Source organism: Anoplophora glabripennis, unplaced genomic scaffold (assembly GCF_000390285.2).
Source record: "Anoplophora glabripennis isolate ALB-LARVAE unplaced genomic scaffold, Agla_2.0 scaffold1133, whole genome shotgun sequence".
In the NCBI taxonomy this organism is placed as follows: Eukaryota; Metazoa; Arthropoda; class Insecta; order Coleoptera; family Cerambycidae; genus Anoplophora; species Anoplophora glabripennis.
The window spans coordinates 9,903-30,102 of record NW_019417218.1 but is presented as its reverse complement, the minus strand read 5'-3'; the positions used below and the strand labels follow the sequence as shown (position 1 = coordinate 30,102).

The 20,200-nt window shown below is 32.9% G+C and overlaps 1 protein-coding gene across 1 annotated transcript in view; it reads left to right on the top strand.

Annotated features, from left to right (window-relative positions):
• LOC108914458 overlaps nt 1-16,948 on the top strand; it is a gene marked incomplete at its 3' end in the record, with an annotated part of 93,900 nt that extends 76,952 nt beyond the window's left edge. Inside the window, exon 5 of the mRNA XM_018720285.2 lies at nt 16,547-16,948. Coding sequence (XP_018575801.1) covers nt 16,547-16,948 — 402 coding nt within the window. The remainder of the gene's footprint in view (nt 1-16,546) is intronic.
• Between the last annotated feature and the right edge of the window lie 3,252 nt (nt 16,949-20,200).

Here is a 20,200-nt window from a genome sequence, read left to right as displayed (position 1 = left end):
CAGGCCCGGATCCAGAGGGGGTGGCGATGTGGCGATCGCCACCCCCAAAGCACAACATTTTTTAAAGATCTTCAATTTCTCCAAACGACAACAGGCAGTTAGTCGATATTAATGCAAGTCCCCCTTCCTAACCTACACCTTACGTCATCAAAACAACAACAACAATAATAATAATGATAAAGAAGTGCTTTGCGCCACCCCCAAAACCAGTCTCTGGATCCGGGCCTGTATATATATTTACAATTCATTAGTAACGTATCTACGTACCTACTAGTATTAGTGAATATTTAATAAATCATGTAAAATGTTTACTTTATATTTTAGAAACAATGCAATTTTTTAATGTTCGGCGCTTCGCCCACAGAGATATTAAAAAAATATGGTGACTTTAAAATAACAAGTTGCTAAATTAAACAAAAACAAGTTGTTTTGCTAAATTACTTTCCATAAATGGCCAAAAATAAACACTCTTCGTTATGTCGTCGAGCTTTCGGAAGTATTTATTTCCTTTTTCAAGACATCTATAATAAATTGATGTTACAAAACAAAATACATTGATTAGTTTAAAATACTTACTAACATGAAATTAGTTTAAAGAGAGGCTTCATTACACACAATAAAAACATATAAAACTTCAATGACGATTAAAAACAAAAACGATTAAAATCAAAATGCATGTGGACAGATATAAAACAATTTCAGCCGTTACTGACGTTAGTGACGTTTGAATACAGATTCCAAAAAGAAACATATAGAGAATTTTGGTATTGCCAACTATATTGCCAACCTTGACACTGGCGGCAAATTAGAATTTTGTAAAGAACTTTTTTCACTCTCAATTTTTAAAATGTAGGTATAAATTTTGCTTAAATTATTGATGTCTGATTTTTTGTTTAAATTATTTTTTTCCGCATTAATATGAAACATTTCTAAAAAAGTTGTTTTTAATCAATTTTCTTCACTATCCAAAACTGTGACATTGTCATAATTCATGCGATGTCCTGATTCGACAACATGCTCAGATAGCCCGTCTTTTTATTAAGTCTACAATCACTTTTGTGTGACGTAATACGCCCTTTTAGGGTTCTAGAAGTCGGACCTATGTAAAACTTATTGCAATTATGACATGGAATTTTATAAACAACGTTAGATTTTTCAAGAATTTTAACAGAAGATTTAATTTTGGAAAATAATTCAGAGCCAATTTCAAAATTTTTATTTGCAAAACGAATATTTAAATATTAAAAAACATTTATTAATTTTGAAGTTAATGACTGTATAAAAGATAGAGATTTATAAACAATTGGACCATTCTTAACACTGACCCTAGTCATTATTAATATTATTATATTATTTTGGTCATTTCAAATTATTCAGACCGCAACCCTAAAATACTTTTTTAACGTTTGTATCAACTAGTCAGTCGTGACTACCCTTATGCTTGTACAGGGTGGTCCGAATTTTATGCAGCAAATTTCGAGGGCAGATAGAACTCTTTAAAATAATATGTGTTTGCCTTATAAACATAGGTCTGGAACGGCCTCGTTTTAGAGATACAGGGTGTTGAAGTTGTTAAAAATTTTTTTTTGTTTATATCTGAGGAATCTATTAATCGATCTCAATAAAATTTGGTACAGATAATGTATGATAGTAGGCTCTACATTCCTTAAAATATGACCTTTAAAGGTTCAATCAGTGGTGTACAACTGGACAGAGATCACACCTTTTTTTACGAAAAAATCTACGCCACTGCATTTTTTACCAGTCATTGTAACTCATTTATATTCTAATGCATAAAATACATAAAAAGGTGACTTTAATTTTTTCCCTAAGATTCTCTATTCTGAAGTTATTAATACCAATACAATCGCCTTGTGTCAGATAATTCCATTCCAATTCCATTAATAGAAGATGTTAAAAATGTATCGATGTGGGTGGTTCGCATTTTGAACAATTGTTGTAAGTACGTAACGGTAATTTTGTTTCTTGTTTAGTTGCTGTTGTTTGGTAAATATATTTTATTATTATTTTGATTTAAATTGTTCCTATTTGTAAAGAGTATTAGGCCTCCAGGGAAAACTAAAACACGCCAGGAACACTACCTCACAGGTGGCGTAGAAAGGAGTGTAAATAATTTTGTTAATGTGCTTGCAAATTCCACTTACTTTTAAGCATAAACATAAATATTCTTGTAATATTATGGTTAGAAATGTCTGCCACATGGGGATTGTATAACTTGAAAAGGGCGAATCTTAGGAAAAAAATTCAAAGTACCTTTTTTACGTATTTTGTGCATTAGAATATAAATCCGTTAAGTAACTTGTAAAAATGCAGTAGCGTGGGCTTTTTATAACAAAGGAGATGACCCCTGACCAGTTGCACACCAGTGGTTGTACCTTTAGAGCTCATATTTTAGGGAATGCAAGGCCTACTAGAATAACTTAACTGTACCAAATTTTATTGAGATCGATTAATAGATTCCTGAGATATAAACAAAAAAAATTTTTTTAACAACTTCAACACCCTGTATCTCTAAAACGGGGCCGTTCCAGACCTATGTTTATAAGGCAAACACATATTATTTTAAAGAGATTTATCTGCCCTCGAAGGTTCCTGCATAAAATTTGGATCACCCTGTATATAAATATTTACAGGCTATTACAAATTCGCTTCTCACTACACGGATCTCGGAAACGGTAAGAGCTACGAAGTAGCTTAAATGGGGGCAAAGTTGCACGCAATCACGGGACCAACATTATGCCTCTACAAAATCAAGGCTAACATGATTAGTTTTCGAAATATTTGAAAAAAAAACGAAATTTTGGAAATCCGTTTTTGTTTCATATCAGCCTTGTTTGAGGTGATATTGAAAAAAGAACAACACTTTCTCATGGCCACTTTTTGACCTCTATCGAATGGCATAATCAATATTTGTATGTAACGTTTCGTCTCTCCAGGACCATCATTAACTTTATTTTTTTAAATACGACCCTAGGAATTTTATTATGTTATTCGCAAGCCTTCATGACCCTCAATACTGTACTGCCTCAGCCCCAACCGGATTCATACGTTTTGTCTCGAAAAATTCATCCTCAGTGTATTCGTTCAAAATTTATCTAAATTTTTTATTTAGATTTCTTTGTTTATTGAATTATCGTACACTGTAAGTGTCGTTAGACCCTGTGAAATCCATCTAGTTATTTAAACTATTACTACCACGCGTTACAATAAAACATTTATTATTATTAACTATTACCATCACTTGGTCACACATAACTCAATCAGTTGTTGCGTCAAAATTAAAACATTATATTACAATTTTAATTTTATTATGACAAATTAATTCTTATAAATGCATATGAACAACCAAAAGGCCAACTGAATATTCTTCTTTAAAAAATTTCAGTAACTGTTCAAAAACATTTTCATTTTGCAAAAGTTAAAAATGAAGATCAGCGTAATATTATCGGAATTTATTATATCTGTAACTGCAACTGTGAAAGAACATGTCAGATGTATTTGTATGAATATCCTGAAAAAAATTGATCGGAATTTATTTGAATTCTGAGCACTCGAGAAGCCTAGAAATAACTAATAACACGGGAATAAAACTCTAATAATGTTTTATTTTAAAGCGCGGTGGTAATAGTTTAAATAACTAGAAGGATTTCACAGGGTCTAACGACACTTACAGTGTACGATAATTCAATAAACAAAGAAATCTAAATAAAAAATTTAGATAAATTTGGAACGAATACACTGAGGATGAATTTTTCTAGACAAAACGTCTGAATCTGGTTTGGGCTGAGGCAGTACAGTATTGGGGGTCATGAAGGCTTGCAAAAAATGTACCTAATAACATTTCCATGGTCGTATTTAAAAAAATTAAGTTGATGATGGTCCTGGAGAGACGAAACGTTACATATAAAAATTGATTATGCCTTCCGATAGAGGGCAAAAAGTGGCCATGAGAAAGAGTTCTTCTTTTTTCAGTATCACCTCAAATAAGGCCGAAATTAAACAAAAACGGATTTGCAAAATTTCGGTTTTTTCGAAAATAAAAAAATTAAAATATTTCGAAAACTTATCATGTTAGAATGATTTTTTAGAGGCATAATGTTGGTCCCCTGATTACGCAACTTTGCCCCCATTTAAGCTACTTCGTACCTCTCACCGTTTCCGAGATCCCTGTAGTGAGAAGCGAATTTGAAACAGCCTGTATAAAGGGTGTCTCGTTCATGTTTCAAAAAAACTTGAAAGATAAAAATGTCAAAATGTGTACACGAGTAAATATCTACTGTGCGTTAAGAATAATGCGCAAACGGTTTCTTTCTGAAAAGAAGTGTCGCCTATACAGGTAATTGGATGGGTATAATATAATCGAAAAAAAACGTTAAAAGTCAAAATTTGTTACATTTCTAAACGGTTTTGTAAACTTTAAAGCATACAAGAAAAGGTATACTTGTCGAAATTCGGTAGCATTCGAGAAAAATGAAGTTGCAGTTTTATGTTTTATGCTCACTTAAAGCGGGATAAGTGCATTGAATGTATTGTACTGTATTGTATGTACGTATTTTATTGAATGTACATTGAAGTTACCATTGAATGAGCTGAACACATTTAGCTACCAATAGTTTTTGCATTTAAGAATATAATTTTAATTTCTTACGTATCACTTAAAACAGTTAAATTGTAAAACATTTTATTAACTTAAATAAATAAAAAAATTAAAATTTATTTTAAATTTAAGCATATTGTAAAATAATATTAAAAAAGTAAATCAAACTATACAAATTGTGATAATTAATTATCTATTAATAACTAATTTTCAAAACATTCAGACGTGCATTCATATAATACCAGAAATACAGAAAATTTGATTTTATCGTTTTCTAGGTTCCGTACTACTCAGATTAATAAATTAAATATTTAACTATATAACCACTTCGTAAATGTTTTAATGGTGTTAATGTTACTAGTTTAAACTTTAATAAATTTTGTAGGTTAAGTAAAAACTTTTTATTGGATAAATGTTTTTATAGCGTACGTGATTATTTCAACTGTTGAATTCTAGCAATGATCATTTAATGTAAACTGTGACTTCAAATATACTTTTATTGTATGTAACGTGGTCGTTAAAAAAATTAAAATAAATAAATAATTTTAGATTTTGTAAACTACTATATACCTACCTACTACCATTACTAAAATAAACAATTGTTGAATGGACTGAATTTGTTGATGGACATGAATGCTTAAAAAAGTGATAAGGGCAGAAAATATTAGAAAACAGATTTGGAGACAGGCAGAACAAAATGGCTGCACAATTAAATAATGGAGCAAAACTCGAAATACTACAATAGATGTTTAAATTGTCCCCATTTGCTTTTATACAACTTCTCTCGAAAATGGTACATGGTATAACTATTTTGGAGTATGCTTTAGAGTTTACAAAACCGTTTAGAAATGTAACAAATTTTGCCATTTAACATTTTGACACCCTGTATATATATAGCTACGTATATTATTAATATTGATCTCTATTTAAATTTTCATACACTGATGCTGTGCCTAAGTCAGAGAGAAACAAAAATACTTTATGACGTATACTAATGAGCACGCAGATTAAATAATTTAAAAAGTTATTAGCAATAAAACTTTTCTTATTCTTGCGTACGTATTTTGTTGACGACAATATAAAAAATATTAAAGAATACTTATATTTTTTTATCGTATCATATATTTACATATTATATTTTTAGTTGGCAATTGTTTAAACAATGAAGAGAACTGTGTAAAAAGTCCCAGTGGCGGCGTGACATTGAGAAATAAGTGAAGCATATTTATCGATTGACTAAAAAAAAAACGCCGCAGGCGAAAATTTTCAAATTTTCAAGGTCAAACGGCTTTAAATGAATCTGGAAATTTTAGTTGCATTTGCAATATTACCGAAAGATTGACGTTGGCGAGAAGGATTTTCATTTAGATTTTATAAAAAATAGAAATGTTAGTTCGGCTCGTGGACTTAATGATAGGTACAGATACAGATGTTAAGCGGGATTGTTAAATCCCTCCTTATTCCACACGCCCGATTTTACACTCGCAATTAAACACGGCATACAAAAAAGTTTTTTTAAATAAACACATCCACACAATCACTTACACTCCGAATACCATTCAATCCGAAACTTCCGAACATACAGTTTGTCTTTTGACCTCCCCCTTTTTTCCACATCGAGAGAAGGTACAGGTCTTTCGCAATTTAAAAAATCTTTTTTGTCCTCAAATTTCGGTCTGGAAAATGGCATTTCCAATAAAATACATACAGTATCGTGCATAGGAAACATTTCTACAAATTATTGATATAAAACAAATATTAATAAAGAACCATTATAACCGTGCACTGGGCAACGTATCGTACAAACTGTTTACACACGATAGACAGGCGATGCGCGATGACGATGAGAATGCTGCTTCAACTTTTGCATCACTCGTTCTCCCAAGCCGTAGTTTACACATGCGTTGACTGCCTCGTTGCCATGACAACCGCCGTACGGAGAGCTACGGAGAGAAGCAGATACATACCAGGTGCGTTTTGTTGGATTGATTCCGGAATTGAATTATGCAGAATGGGCGTTTTATTGCAAGGATATTCTGAATCCGGTTATAACTTTTGCTTCTGTGGTTTGAGACGGAATTATTAGAATTAAGTGGTGGGGAGATCAAATTTGTGAGGTTACTTAGGTAGCTGGTGTAGCATTGGTCCCATGGAGACTACTCTAGTCTCCCTGATTGGTCCGTTGAGATTCGGCATCTGTCTAATATCAGATTTGATTCGAATCGTTTTATTGATAAATGTCGTTCTAAAGAATCCAATAAATCCGGGATTGATCCAACAAAACGCACCTACCAATTTCAATATGAGTCACTTGCATTCTTGCGTAGTATACGTTGTATGGTACGAGGTTGATGTTCGCGCTCAACGAAGGCAATGATTTTTTAGAAGGCGTTCACCGCGGAATTATTCTGTTTATTTCTGCGTATAAGACAAACAAGCACAATACATTTTCAATATAGAATTGTACCTAAATTATCAGATTTATATAAAATTTAAAATAATTTTAAATTGCACAAACAAACGGAAATTTTAGGTGAAGCGGTGCGTCACTTGCGTCACCCGACGAGCCGCCACTGAAAAGTCCAAATCCTTCTAGACTATTTTCTATCCCGTACGATTATAATATTTTTACTTATTAATGACAAAATCAACGTAAAACAAACAGAAATAAAATCGTGTCTATAATCGGTTCAGTTGTTTTATCCAAACCTTGATAGAAACGCTATCTCGCTTAATAATACCCCTCGCAATGTTATTCAGGTCATTTGAGAGGTAACACTCCTTTTCAGGTGTGCCATATTACAAATGTAAATACACCACCGGATAAAAAATAAAATAGCTATATTGATAAAGATAAAAATCTTGTAAATGCTTTGTGTTTTACTAAATCGTGATATTTTCAATTTTGTTGCCAGTAGCAAAATTTGTGTGCCTTGTCTTGGTATTTTCTAGAAAGCAGTTTCAATCGAGGGATCGATATTGTGAGTACCGGACACCCCGTTAGATTGCGAATAAACATATAAAAAACATACAAATATTTAAAATTTGTTGTGTTCTTACAATATGTACATATAGGGTGTTCTCAAAATACGTTAGGAAATTTTAAAAGGACATTCCGAACGGAAAAATAATGTTAATACCTATGTCATTTAACAAAATGTCGAAATCACCATGATATAGGTTTTCAAAGTTAAATTTTTATTTCTATTTTTTTGGTCATATTAAATTTATTCCCCAACCAATCGATTTGATATTCGGTACACGAACTTATCACGATACAAAAATTGATAGATAGGTATAGCAAAATCTAAAGTGTCATTTTAAAGGCAATAAAAAAACTAAACAAATAATCTTTAAACGCCTAAATCATAACTGTACGATAATCAAAAAAGATCACACTCGAACTTCTGGTACGATTTGCGCTATGGGGGTGGTTTCCTAAACATTTTTTTAGAGCAAAATGACAATAAAAGTTGTAGAGGATAAAATTTTGAATAACTTTTCTTTAAATTTTTTTGTATGTTTAAAACTTAACGAGTTACTGTGCATTATGTGGTCAAAAATTAGGCACGATGGAAATGACAGCGATGATGATATTGATGACGACCCTTAAAACATCTCGCGCGCAAGATGATAGTTCAAACGTCGACCCGAATGACGAAAAAAAATTAGAAAAATATGTATTACTTGGAGAAGTTGAATAGGACTTGCTTCGTTGGTGCAAGTTTTTATTAGAAAAACTACTGTTATTTGGTTTGCAGGCTGTCGTGGCAGTTGTTAATGGTAGAACAATTTCCGGGTCGGTTGCCACGTCGTCGATTTCTTGACGTTTTGAAAGATATACTGTCTCTGAAGGTGCATTGCGTCAATATGGTGTAACTGGTACTGCACTACTAGCATGTTTAACATGGGTTTTTCTTCATCTTCATCGTTGGATCACCTTTATAAATATTTACGAAAGTATAAGCATTTTTTACTGCGTATTATCGTTTCTTCGTCTATTGTGAGAAGGTCCGAAAAATACTAAACTCGTCATCGTTGTGCGATTTAATTCAAAGTTTACATTAGCTTGACATTGCAGTGAGAGGGTACGATACTAAGGACGGTGCTATGTGCGATGCGTGTTGTAATCTCGAACAGTGCATTTCTCTATACCGTCTGTATTGATTAACATGTTAAACATGCATCGTCATCGTCGAAACACCTTTATAAATATTTAGGAAAATATCACTTTTTAAATATCACAGCTTATTAGCTTTCCTTCGTCCTTATGCGCTGTGAGAGGATTTTACGTTATGGCCACACACATTTAAGTCAATGGTTACATTTGCCTGGCACTGTGGTGCGAGGGTACTATACTAGGTGCGGTGCCTCGTTATACTCACCTACTTATAACCTTTTTCTTTTATACACGTTTAGTTTTATTTATTAAGACACATGTGATGCCGCAACGATGCCCGATTGCTGGATGGATGTGTATATTCTGATTCTACTCCGCCTCGCTCTTTGTATTTTAAACCACAATGATATTAAAAAAATAATATTACACAATAATATTGAAGGTTATCGTTATTCAGCGGAATGATATTATGTAATAATTTAGTTCTCTTGAAAGTAGTATTGTAATATTTAGCCATTTTTTTTGTACGGAATCCCAGATTTTTAGATGTCTGCGCATTCAAAATTTAAGATCACACACGCTCTACAATTGTAAATAAGGACATTAAAATATATCATAAAGATAGATTGACATTCAAAAACAGAGTATTATGTGTACCTGTATTATATAAGATTTGTGCCATAAATATTATTCAACACGGTCCCATATGTAATTTTATTTTTATACACTAATTATAAATACAGTATTGTATTGCGTATAATAAGCACATTCTGAGAAGGTTTAACTAGGTCCTTTTCGAAGGAACTGGATAAATAGTTAATAATGCAACAAATATCAATATCAAACTACTTCTGATTTACCTACAACATTTTTTGTTGTAGGTATTTCTAATATACAACCTTTCAATATCATCCACGGACTGTCAATAAGACTGAACATTATGAAATATTGTACAATAATATTGATAGTCTAGGGGTCATTTAAAACGTTGTTTATTCTTCTAATGTGTGTTTATGAACCTAAGATTTAGAAAATATAACACATACATTAGTTAGAAATAGGAAGAAAAATAATGTAGCATGTAGATGCTGACTTCAAGAAATATTATTTCAAACAATTTTCTCACAAAGAAAAGTCGGAAAAGGATGAAATACATTAATATGTATTGCATATTAATAATTATAAGGAAAATAAGAAAATGTTTAATTAAAACAATGGGTATTTGAAATGAAATATAATTTACAAGCCTTTTAAATTAATTACATAATACTGCTAAAAAAAACAAATTATTTAGGCTAATAAGTAGTAACTTTAACATTTTATTTAATAAAGTGTCTGCTTATACAGAGAATTTTGTTTGGAACAGTAATTCCATTTTCTTCATGTTGGCAATTAGATTTCAGTAAAATAAAAAATTATTGAAATAATAAAATCAAGATTACATTAAAACATTTTGTTTCTCCGGCTATGATTTGTGTAATTTTTCACAAGATTCTATTCAACTAATCAGCGACTGCATTATCTCGAGCATAGACGTAACGGGTTGTAAACGAATCACTAATATTGGTGACGCCAATATTTAGGGATTTTTCGTAACCAGTACCAGCCAATGCAATGTTGGTTGCATAATCTCGGCGATCACGTGGCTTCTAAACATTTATGAAAGCTCTGTACTAAAAAAAGGAATATAATAATTAGAGACGCTATTTGTTCTATAGGTTCGTTGTAATCTTTAGATTTACGAGGGTCTACAATGACTTGACGTCACTTGATGATGAATATAACCGCTTAAGATTCCAAGCAGTGTTTATGACCACACCTATTTATCGTCGAGTCAAATTGCATTGTGTGACCCTGTTTTACACCGTTTTAGGTCTAACAATTTTCCTATCTGCAATTTGCAGGATAAGATGCAAGTTTTCTTTTTCCATCAATAGACTTAAATTCCGCCGCCTGGGTGCTTGCAATATAATTTCACATAAGGTGATAATTTAAAATCCAAAATATGAATACTTCGTTACTTTATTTATTCCAAAATTTCATGCGGACCCTTAGTTTGCAAACTCCACCCATTAGAAGCGGAACTTAATTCTATTTGAAGAAAAAAACTTAGGGATAAGATATGTAAGCAACGAATTTAGAATTTCTGAAGCGGACGATCAATAAAGCCACCGCTAGCGCCAATGTTGCCTCGTGACCTCAGTTGTAGTTAAATAATACGGTATGAGACACTTGGTTCTGCGGATAATTGCCCGATCTGCACAAATTGCACGTTGTACTATTATTACTGGAAATTATCATGTTCCTGAAAAGAAGCCTTCACGAGGAATACATTTTGTTGTAACCAGAAGTTTTTGCAGGAAAATCAATAGACAGGTGTGTTAAGTTGCCCAGAATCAACTTTATTGGTCACTGGTAGAGTTTTCTGTTTAAATTGTAATCTATCACTTATTTACGTATCCGTAGCAGATGATAAAATCATCTCATGAAATCATATCGTGAGGTGTTTTGTCAAACAAAATATTGCAAACAACAATAGTTGATAAATGGATATTTAATAAATTGTAACTCATTCTGCTATTATAAGGTACAGTTTATGTTAACAATTACCGTTTTATGAATGCAGTCTAAAAACACAAAGTATGAGTGTACATAGAAATAAAGGGCAAAGATAATATTGTGTTACATTTCACATACTTTGGGCACATTTGCAACTGATTTATTAATTGAACATTTTCTAGTGTCTGGACCTGTGTTGTTTTTCCAAGAAAAAAATCAAGGCCATGCTATGTAGTTAAGGAATTTGGAGACATTTCAAAATTTTGCGGCATTATATTACAGATAAAAAAGTGCGATAGTTAAATGATAACCGCTAACAATCATTAAATAGAAAAATTTACATTAACAAATATTCATATGTAGCAACATAAACTTTATGATTTAAACTAAACAGACATAAAAACTAACCAAATGAGTCAATAGTCATTATGTATTTGAAATATTTTATATTTAGTCTCCCTGAAATAGTACATTTTAGAAGATGTCAGTCAGATGAACATGGACATAATTTTAATAAGTAATTACCATAGTACAGATGTCTCAAATCCGATAAATCGTTCAAGTTATACGAATCCTCGTTAAGAAAAGATTAACCTAAGCCAGTAAAATTACTATCAGTGGAATTCGGTACAGAATAAAATATCGTATAATCACAATCACCGCACGAAACATATTCAAATCGCAAATTGTGTATATACTAGCAGTAATACCGATACACTATACCGAGTTTTGCGGTATAGTGTATAATTTTCTAAAGAATAAATAATGTTTTTTAGAAATAAATAAACATAACGCAACAATAATTAAGTACCTACTGTAATATTAATTTAAATATATTCTAGAGTATAAATATATATAAAATTTCAGTATCAGTGTAGTGCGATGGGTTTATTCCCACTAAACATTTTTCAGTTTCTGACATGTTTCAGAAACGTTTCCATTTTTCTTGAAACGTTTCATAAAAAATCCATGCAACGTTCTGGTAACGTTCTAGAAGCCCAAGATGTCCTCCCCAAAATACGTTTCCAATGAAACGTTTCAAAAAATTGGTTTCAGTAACATTCTTTTTATGTTCCATTTATGCCCTCGATATTTTTGTTTTACGTTTCAGTATATTTTCAGAAATGTTTGAGTAACATAATAATTTTATTACCATATTGTTCTCATAATGCTCTCAACTTTAGATCATTTTCATTTCAAAAGCGTTTTTGAAATAGTATAAATAGTGTGAGTATTTTTTTAAATATCTCTAATACTCCTTTGTGATATTTTTATTTGTATTGTGAATGACTTAATTCGAACTAAAAAAAGTTACATTGTATATTAAAAAAAATAAATATGCTCTTCTAGTTTGGGGATGCGGCAACTTTTACTAAGAATTTCTTTCTTTTTGAGAAGCCACTGAAAAAAGTTTCTAATATGGATTATGAATTTTGCCATTCATCGTACAAATAAAAATATCACAAAACAATATCAGAAGCATTAAAAAAAAGCTACACATTTTATATAGTTCAAATACGCTTCTGAAATGGAAATTTTCTAATGTTGAGACCTTCATGAATATGGTAACAATGACGAACTGATAATTAGAAAAAGTTAGTTATGATTATGAATCTTAAAATGGTAGGTACATGAAAAACAAATAACATTACTGAAAAATAATATAAAGTTATAATTTCTTCTACGCATGGTCAATATTACATATATCCTTTTAATAATAATAAATTATACAGCAGAAATAAGGATACAAAATGATATCTTGACAAAGTAAATATCTGTAGGTATACCTAAACTCTTTTATTTAAGCATGCCTATACACATAAACAAATATAAACATTTGTACAAAATATAAAATAAATGACGTCTATTTCACTTGATTCATCCATATTTCAAATAGTTCTCACTGACTAAGTAGTTGCTCTTCAAATTATATCGAAACGTATAGTTGTTGTTCCATTTTCTTAGTTCTTGTCCCTTGTCCTCTTGTCTGTAATAGGTAGTGGGTATAACTATATTTAGGTAGATGTGACGCAAAATTGGAAATCTCTACACATATCGTTTTAAACATTTTGCATCAATATTCATTATTTTATATGCACCTTACAATAACCACAACTGCACACACTACAAATTATCACATAAAATAGCGTCAAAGTAAAGATGAATAACAACGAAACCAAGCAAACTGACAAACCGCAAACCTAACCTAACATAATACGAATTGAAACGACACACGGGAAACAAATAAACTCGGGCTGTTACGCGCAGTCTACGCAAGTCACGAACATACATTTTTTCTAGACTTGTGTTATAAATATGCTACCACATTTTTTTTTCTAATTATGTCTTTATATAACAAAGGCAAATGAACTAACGCTTGAGAGGGATTGGGGATTGAGAGCAAAATTTAACTAATGCCGAATGTTCCATAAGATAAGCAAAAATAGCAAAGGGTTGTTCGTCTGTTATGTTTCCAAGATCGAAAGGGAATGTTTCGAGTAATGTTTCAAACTCTCTTCAATTGTAACGTTTCGGCTATGTTTCACTAAATAAGTTTTCAAGTGCTACATTTCTGTAATGAAACAGAAACGTTTCTAGTTAATGTGTCAAATGTTTAGTAAAACATCTCATTTGCAACGTTCCATTTACGTTTCGTGTTTAGTGGGTTGGCATCGATTTTTTGTATTTTATGCCATACGTTAATGCATTTCCAATTTATCTATGTACCTATTTAGAAGTATTTAAATATTTTAATAATTAACAAGTCATTGACTGCTAGGTATAATTTATATTTGATAAGATTACCTATATTCTCACGCACGTGAATTATGATAAGATATATTTTTTATTTATAAATAAACATAAAAATACAGACTAACGTGAAAAATAAGAATCAAACAATAATCACACAAATAATTAATAACTTATTAAGTACAACTCATATTTTTAAATATAAATGATTGATTTAAAATTGAAGAATACAAGCTTACAATTAGACTTTATTTACATTAAATCTTGAACTCTTCTCTGTTACGATTTGATCAATTTTAGAAAACATTTGTACACACCGTACCGACGAAGCAATAATTCATATTTTCTTTTTCATCACTTCGAACATTCTGAGGTAAATATTTTTCCATTCTCGCTATCACAGTGAATTTTCTAATTGTTTCAAATTCTCTTTGAAACCCATGTTCCTTAATTTTGAGATCTAAAAATGTGGCTTCTGCTAGTAAATAATTTTCTATATTTTAAAAACTATAACAGATGTTCAGATGACCCACGGCGCAGTCGTTAACGGCAACGCGATGCTTGAGGGAGAAGAGCCAATTGAATCAGTTAATAAAGAGCCACCGGCGAGTCGCCACGTGTTTTCTGTGTAAAGATTATATTTTCCATAACTAGACTTGTAACTTTGTAACCCTAAATAAATAAAAATCATGCAAATGGCTAATTGGCGTCCAACTCGTGCAAAGTTTCGAGTATTTAGTGTTGTGAAATTAGACTCTGAAAGAAAATGTGTGAACTGTTTTGCTTCTAAAGTGTTTAGGACAAAATACGATTCGTTTTAAAACATTACAATACATCTAAAAAACTTAGGTTATCGGTGTTTTAACGGTTTTGAACAATTAACCAAAACTTCAACTACGTTGTGAATACGTTTTCGGAGTTTCGACTTGTTGCTTCACCAGGTGGACAGACAGTCACTAAAATATCCGTGTTTCTTCTATGATTAACATGATTTAGTACATCTAAATCGTTTAGGTTACTAAAATTGTGTTTAAAGCTAACTTTTCACTCATGTGTGGCGTGACATTCTACAGTCCAGGCCCGAGAGTTTCAAGAAGTTCTACAGTACAGAACCGAGGGTTTTGGGAAGTGAAGTGTGCTTCATCCCAGGCCGGAAAGTTTCCAAGTTTGTAGTGTAGTAACCCACAGTAACGCAACAACTATCACGTTCGTACGGGTTTGTAAGTGGCAGAACAAACGTAAGTTTTTCCATATTCTTCCGTTCGATCAAAATTGTCTCAAGACGTCCTCTCATAATTACTGGCTACGTAGTAAATCTCAAGTTTCAAAAATGGGAGATCCAGTAATAATGAGTGAAGAACAATTTCAAAGACTACTTGCAACATTGACGGTGCGAAAAGATTCACCACCACCGCAAACTACCTTATCGCAGAGTGGAAATTTTACACAGTGTTCATCCCGTTTTAAAGGTGACGAACATTCGGATGTGAACGCGTTTATTGATGCTATCAAAATTTATAAAGACTGTACACATATTTCGGATGCGAATGCTCTTCGAGGATTGCCAATGTTACTCGATGATTTTGCAGCAACATGGTTTCAAGGAGTTAAAGGCACCATACAGACGTGGAGTGAAGCCGTAACCTTGCTGAAAAGTACTTTTGGCCAACAAAAAGCTCCGTATCGTGTTTACCGTGAGTTATTTGCACATGAACAGGACATAAAGACTTCCACATATGTGTTTATTTGTAAAGCTCGTTCTTTACTTACAAACATACCTCAAGGTGACAAGGGGAAGTTCATAGTGATATGATGGTTTACTTCACAAGCGAATTAGGGAAAAAGTGCCGTATGACAAAGTAACTACTTTTAATGAACTTCTAACAGAATCGCGATTAGTTGAGGAACTTTTTGATAAAAACTTTGACAAAATCATGGATTCTAGTGACAAAGACAGTTCCAAACGTCCTCGCTGTGCATATTGTAAGAATTTGGGACATACCAAAGACCAGTGTCGTAAACTACTTGCAAAGGACTCCGGTAGTGTGTCACAAACCTCGATCAAACCGGTGACAGATAAGACCACAGTTCAATCGACCCAGAATACAGGAAATACTATGCAGCAGCAGAGTGCACCTACACCGTCTACGTCATTGACTCAGAGTTTTTCATGTTATGGCTATGGTAGACAAGGTTATGTTCGAGCAACTTGTCCCACCTGTCGTACTGTTGAATCTAATGCTTTAGATTTTTGTGAAGTGATAATTGATGACTTGATTAGTCCACGACCTCGCCCTTATTTGTACCTCAGTGTTCTTAGTTTTAATGGCTCTGCAATTTTGGATACAGCCGCAAAACAAAGTTTTGCAGATTCATCTTTATATAGTATCTTGAAACAGAAAGGTCAACCTTTTAAACAGGAAAATGTTTTTATTAAATTAGCAGATGGAAGTGGTAAATGGAATAATATTTTGGTGACACGTGTTGATGTGCTGCAGGGTCACACGATACCAACCAATTTTATTATTTTACCTGATGCCGAGAATACCTCTACTCTACTGGGAATTGACTTCATTGAAGATGCAAAGATTGTTCTTGATATATCTAATAAAATTTGGCATTTTACTGATACTGCTGATATAAAGAACAAACTTCCGTTTGAAGTTTTACCAAATTGTCAAAAGATTGAAATTTCGTCGTTCGATAACCTCAGGTCAGATGAAGGCACGATGCTTATTGATGAACAGCGCAATCGTTTAAACGCACTTTTGGAAGAAAACCAAGATATCTTCGAGATGGGGGGAGAACCAACTCCCTATGCAGAACATTATATTAACACCGGTGATCATCCTCCAATCTCCACACCACCTTACAGGATGACTACTGCGAAGAAGTCAAACGTGAGTTAGATAAGCTTTTAGAGGAATGCGAGAGCCCATGGCAGCTCCTGTTGTGCTCGTTACAAAGAAAGATGGTGGTACACGTCTTTGTATCGATTATCGTCGCTTGAATTCGGTAACCGTCAGTGATAGTTACCCGCTACCTCGCATAGACGATCTACTGCATGCCACAAAACGAACATTTTACATGACCACTATAGACTTTCGTTCTGGTTATCATCAAATCAAAGTGAATGAACAGTCTCGTGATAAAATAGCTTTTGTAACACCGTTTGGCACATATCGTTATCTACGTTTACCGTTCGGTTTAAAAAATGCGCCAGGAACGTTGCAGTGATTAATAGACCTTTTCCGTCGCGGACTTGGTGATGTGTTAGTACTAGCTTATTTAGATAACAGTATTGTACTTTCTGAAACTTTTGAAAAGCACATTGAAGACTTGCAACTTCTGATAGCTCGACTCCGACAATTTAAGCTTCGAGCAAATCGGGAAAAATGTGTTTTCGCGTGTGAAAGCGTAAAATATTTGGAAAAAAATCCAGAGAAAACTTTAGCCATATCCAATTTTCCTCGGCCCCGTAATGTAAAGGACGTACAATCATTCTTGCAGACCTGCTCATGGTACCGCAGATTTGTAGAGAATTTCGCAGAATTATCTCGACCTCTTTGTAATTTGACTAAGAAGAACGCGTCATTTAAATGGACCGATGTTGAACAAAACTCATTTGACATTCTAAAGCAGAAGTTAACAACAGCTCCAGTCCTCAAGCAGAGTGACGAAACAAAGCCATACACTATTAGAACCGATGCTAGTGGATATGCATTGGGAGCAGTGGTGAAGGTGATAACGAGCATCCGATAGAATATGCCAGTAGACTGTTGACCAAACCTGAAATGAACTATACCACTACTGAGAGAGAAGCTCTGGCAGTTGTGTATCCGTTATCTAAATTTCGTGGTTATGTTGAATCATCACCTATAACTATTCAAACCGACCACCAACCTTTAAAATGGTTGCTATCTTTGAAGTCACCGACGGACAGGCTTGCTCGTTGGGCATTGACTAGCCAAAGCTATGATATAAAAATTGACTACTTATCTGGCAAACGTAACGTTATAGCCGACACATTATCTAGACCTCCTTGTGTATACGATAACCATGTTACATGTGACGTATACAGGGTGATTCAGTCATAATGTCATTAATTTTAACCACGTATTCGGAAGGCTTAATAAAGACAGAAAATCGTAAAAAAAAATTTTTTACTCGACTTTTAAAAATGAAGGAAATCAACCCATAACTCCCGCTACGAGGGCTGCCCTGCCGATGCCCGGATGCTCGGAAAATTTTGTAACGTAATGTCACGAACAGTTGTCGGCTAAAGGAACAGCGTTGCCAAGTTCAGGTTCAAGCTCGCCAGGTTAGTATTTGACATATAACCGACCACTTCGTACACTCGATGCACCTGGGCGACTACAGCTACTACGAAAACAGCCGGTATTTTAGATTTTAAATTAAATTTGTTGATACGATTTTCCTTTGATAAAAGACCGACAACTTTTTGCTACTACACTCGTATTAGTCTAGGGGCTAGGGGCCAGATAGGTTTCCGTAGCCAAACAGAATTCCACGGCTGCAAATAACTTATTTTTAAGTATTTTGACTTCTCGAAACCAAAAAACTTGGTGGCAAAGCCTGAAAGTGGTCAGTTTAATTGTTGTTAACAAATTGAATGTTTAAATGGCTGTAAAAAGTTTATTTTTATAGCTAGTACAATTTTTTATCTGTTAATTATTACGTTTTCTCACAACAAACATATATTTTTTTGAAAATTAAAAAAAGATTAACTTTAACCAAAGTTATTGCAAATTTAGTGCAAATATATTACATTTTCCGTCTCTGCGCGCACCAATTTTACCATATCTCTGGTTCAATTGGACGGATTGAGACGCACATCTCATTTTAAAACTTAAACTTTATTTTACAAGATAGGTAAGTTCCATTGATTAATTAATTTATTTAAAAATTAATGGCAGCTTAGAAAGTTGTGGAATTTCAACGAAAATGTTGGCTTTATTGGTTTATAAAACTTTTTTTGTTATTCAATTTTTATGAAAAGCCAAAAAAGTTACCGGTTATTGTTCCTCGCATCCTAACAATGATTTCATGCCTTGCTTGATTGTTAGAATGCAAAGAACAATATCCGGTAACTTTTTTGGCTTTTCGTCGAAGTTGAATAATAAAAAAAACCTTATAAACAATTAAAACCGGCATTTTCGTTGAAATTTCACAACTTTCTAAGATGCCATTAATTATTAAATAAATTAATAAATAAATGGAACTTAGAACCAGATATGGTAAAATTAGTGCGCACGGAGACGGAAAATGTAAGAAATTTGCACTAAATTTGCAATAACTTTGGTTAAAGTTAATTTTTTTTAATTTCCAAAAAAATACATATTTGTTATGAGAAAACGTAACTATTAGCGAATAAATTGTACTAGCTATAAAAATAAACTTTTTACAGCCATTTAAACATTTAATTTGTTGATAACAATTAAACTGACCACTTTCAGGCTTTGCGACCAAGTTTCTTTGGATTCAAGAGGTCAAATATTTAAGAATAAGTTGTTTGCACATCTGGCTCCTGGACTATATGGTGCACGTGTGCAAATTAAAACTGGGTTAAAAGGTTACTGAACCACAGGTTACCCTAGGTCGGAAACACGACGTACCGAGTTGTTTATTTGTCTCCGTCCCATTGTTTTTTTATGGAATATACAAGTCTCTCTTCTAATTGCAGTCAATATTTAAATACTGCATACAATTTATCCTCTCTTTATAATTTATCTAGTGAGTGTTGGTTTTTTATGACATTATTTCTGTAACGAAATTGAAATGGTTATGAAATGAAATTTAAATTATTTGAACTTTTGGGGTTTTGTAACTTCAATATTAAATCTTATTTAAAGTGAAACAGCTAATTTCTTTGCAGCCATAATAGTCACATTTGGTCAGATGAAACACACTACTACCCGCACACTACTCGTCGGTGGTATAGCTTTCAGAGGAGATTCGGTGTCAATGTCAATGGCGATCGTTTAATTGGGCCGCATTTTCTACCTGAACATCTGAATGGGCCGCGTTACTAATTTTTAGTAGAATTGTTTGAAAACCTTCCCCTTCGGGCTTACAGCAAATGTTGTTAAAATATTAAAATTATGATGCTAATAAAAACTGATTTTTGGCAA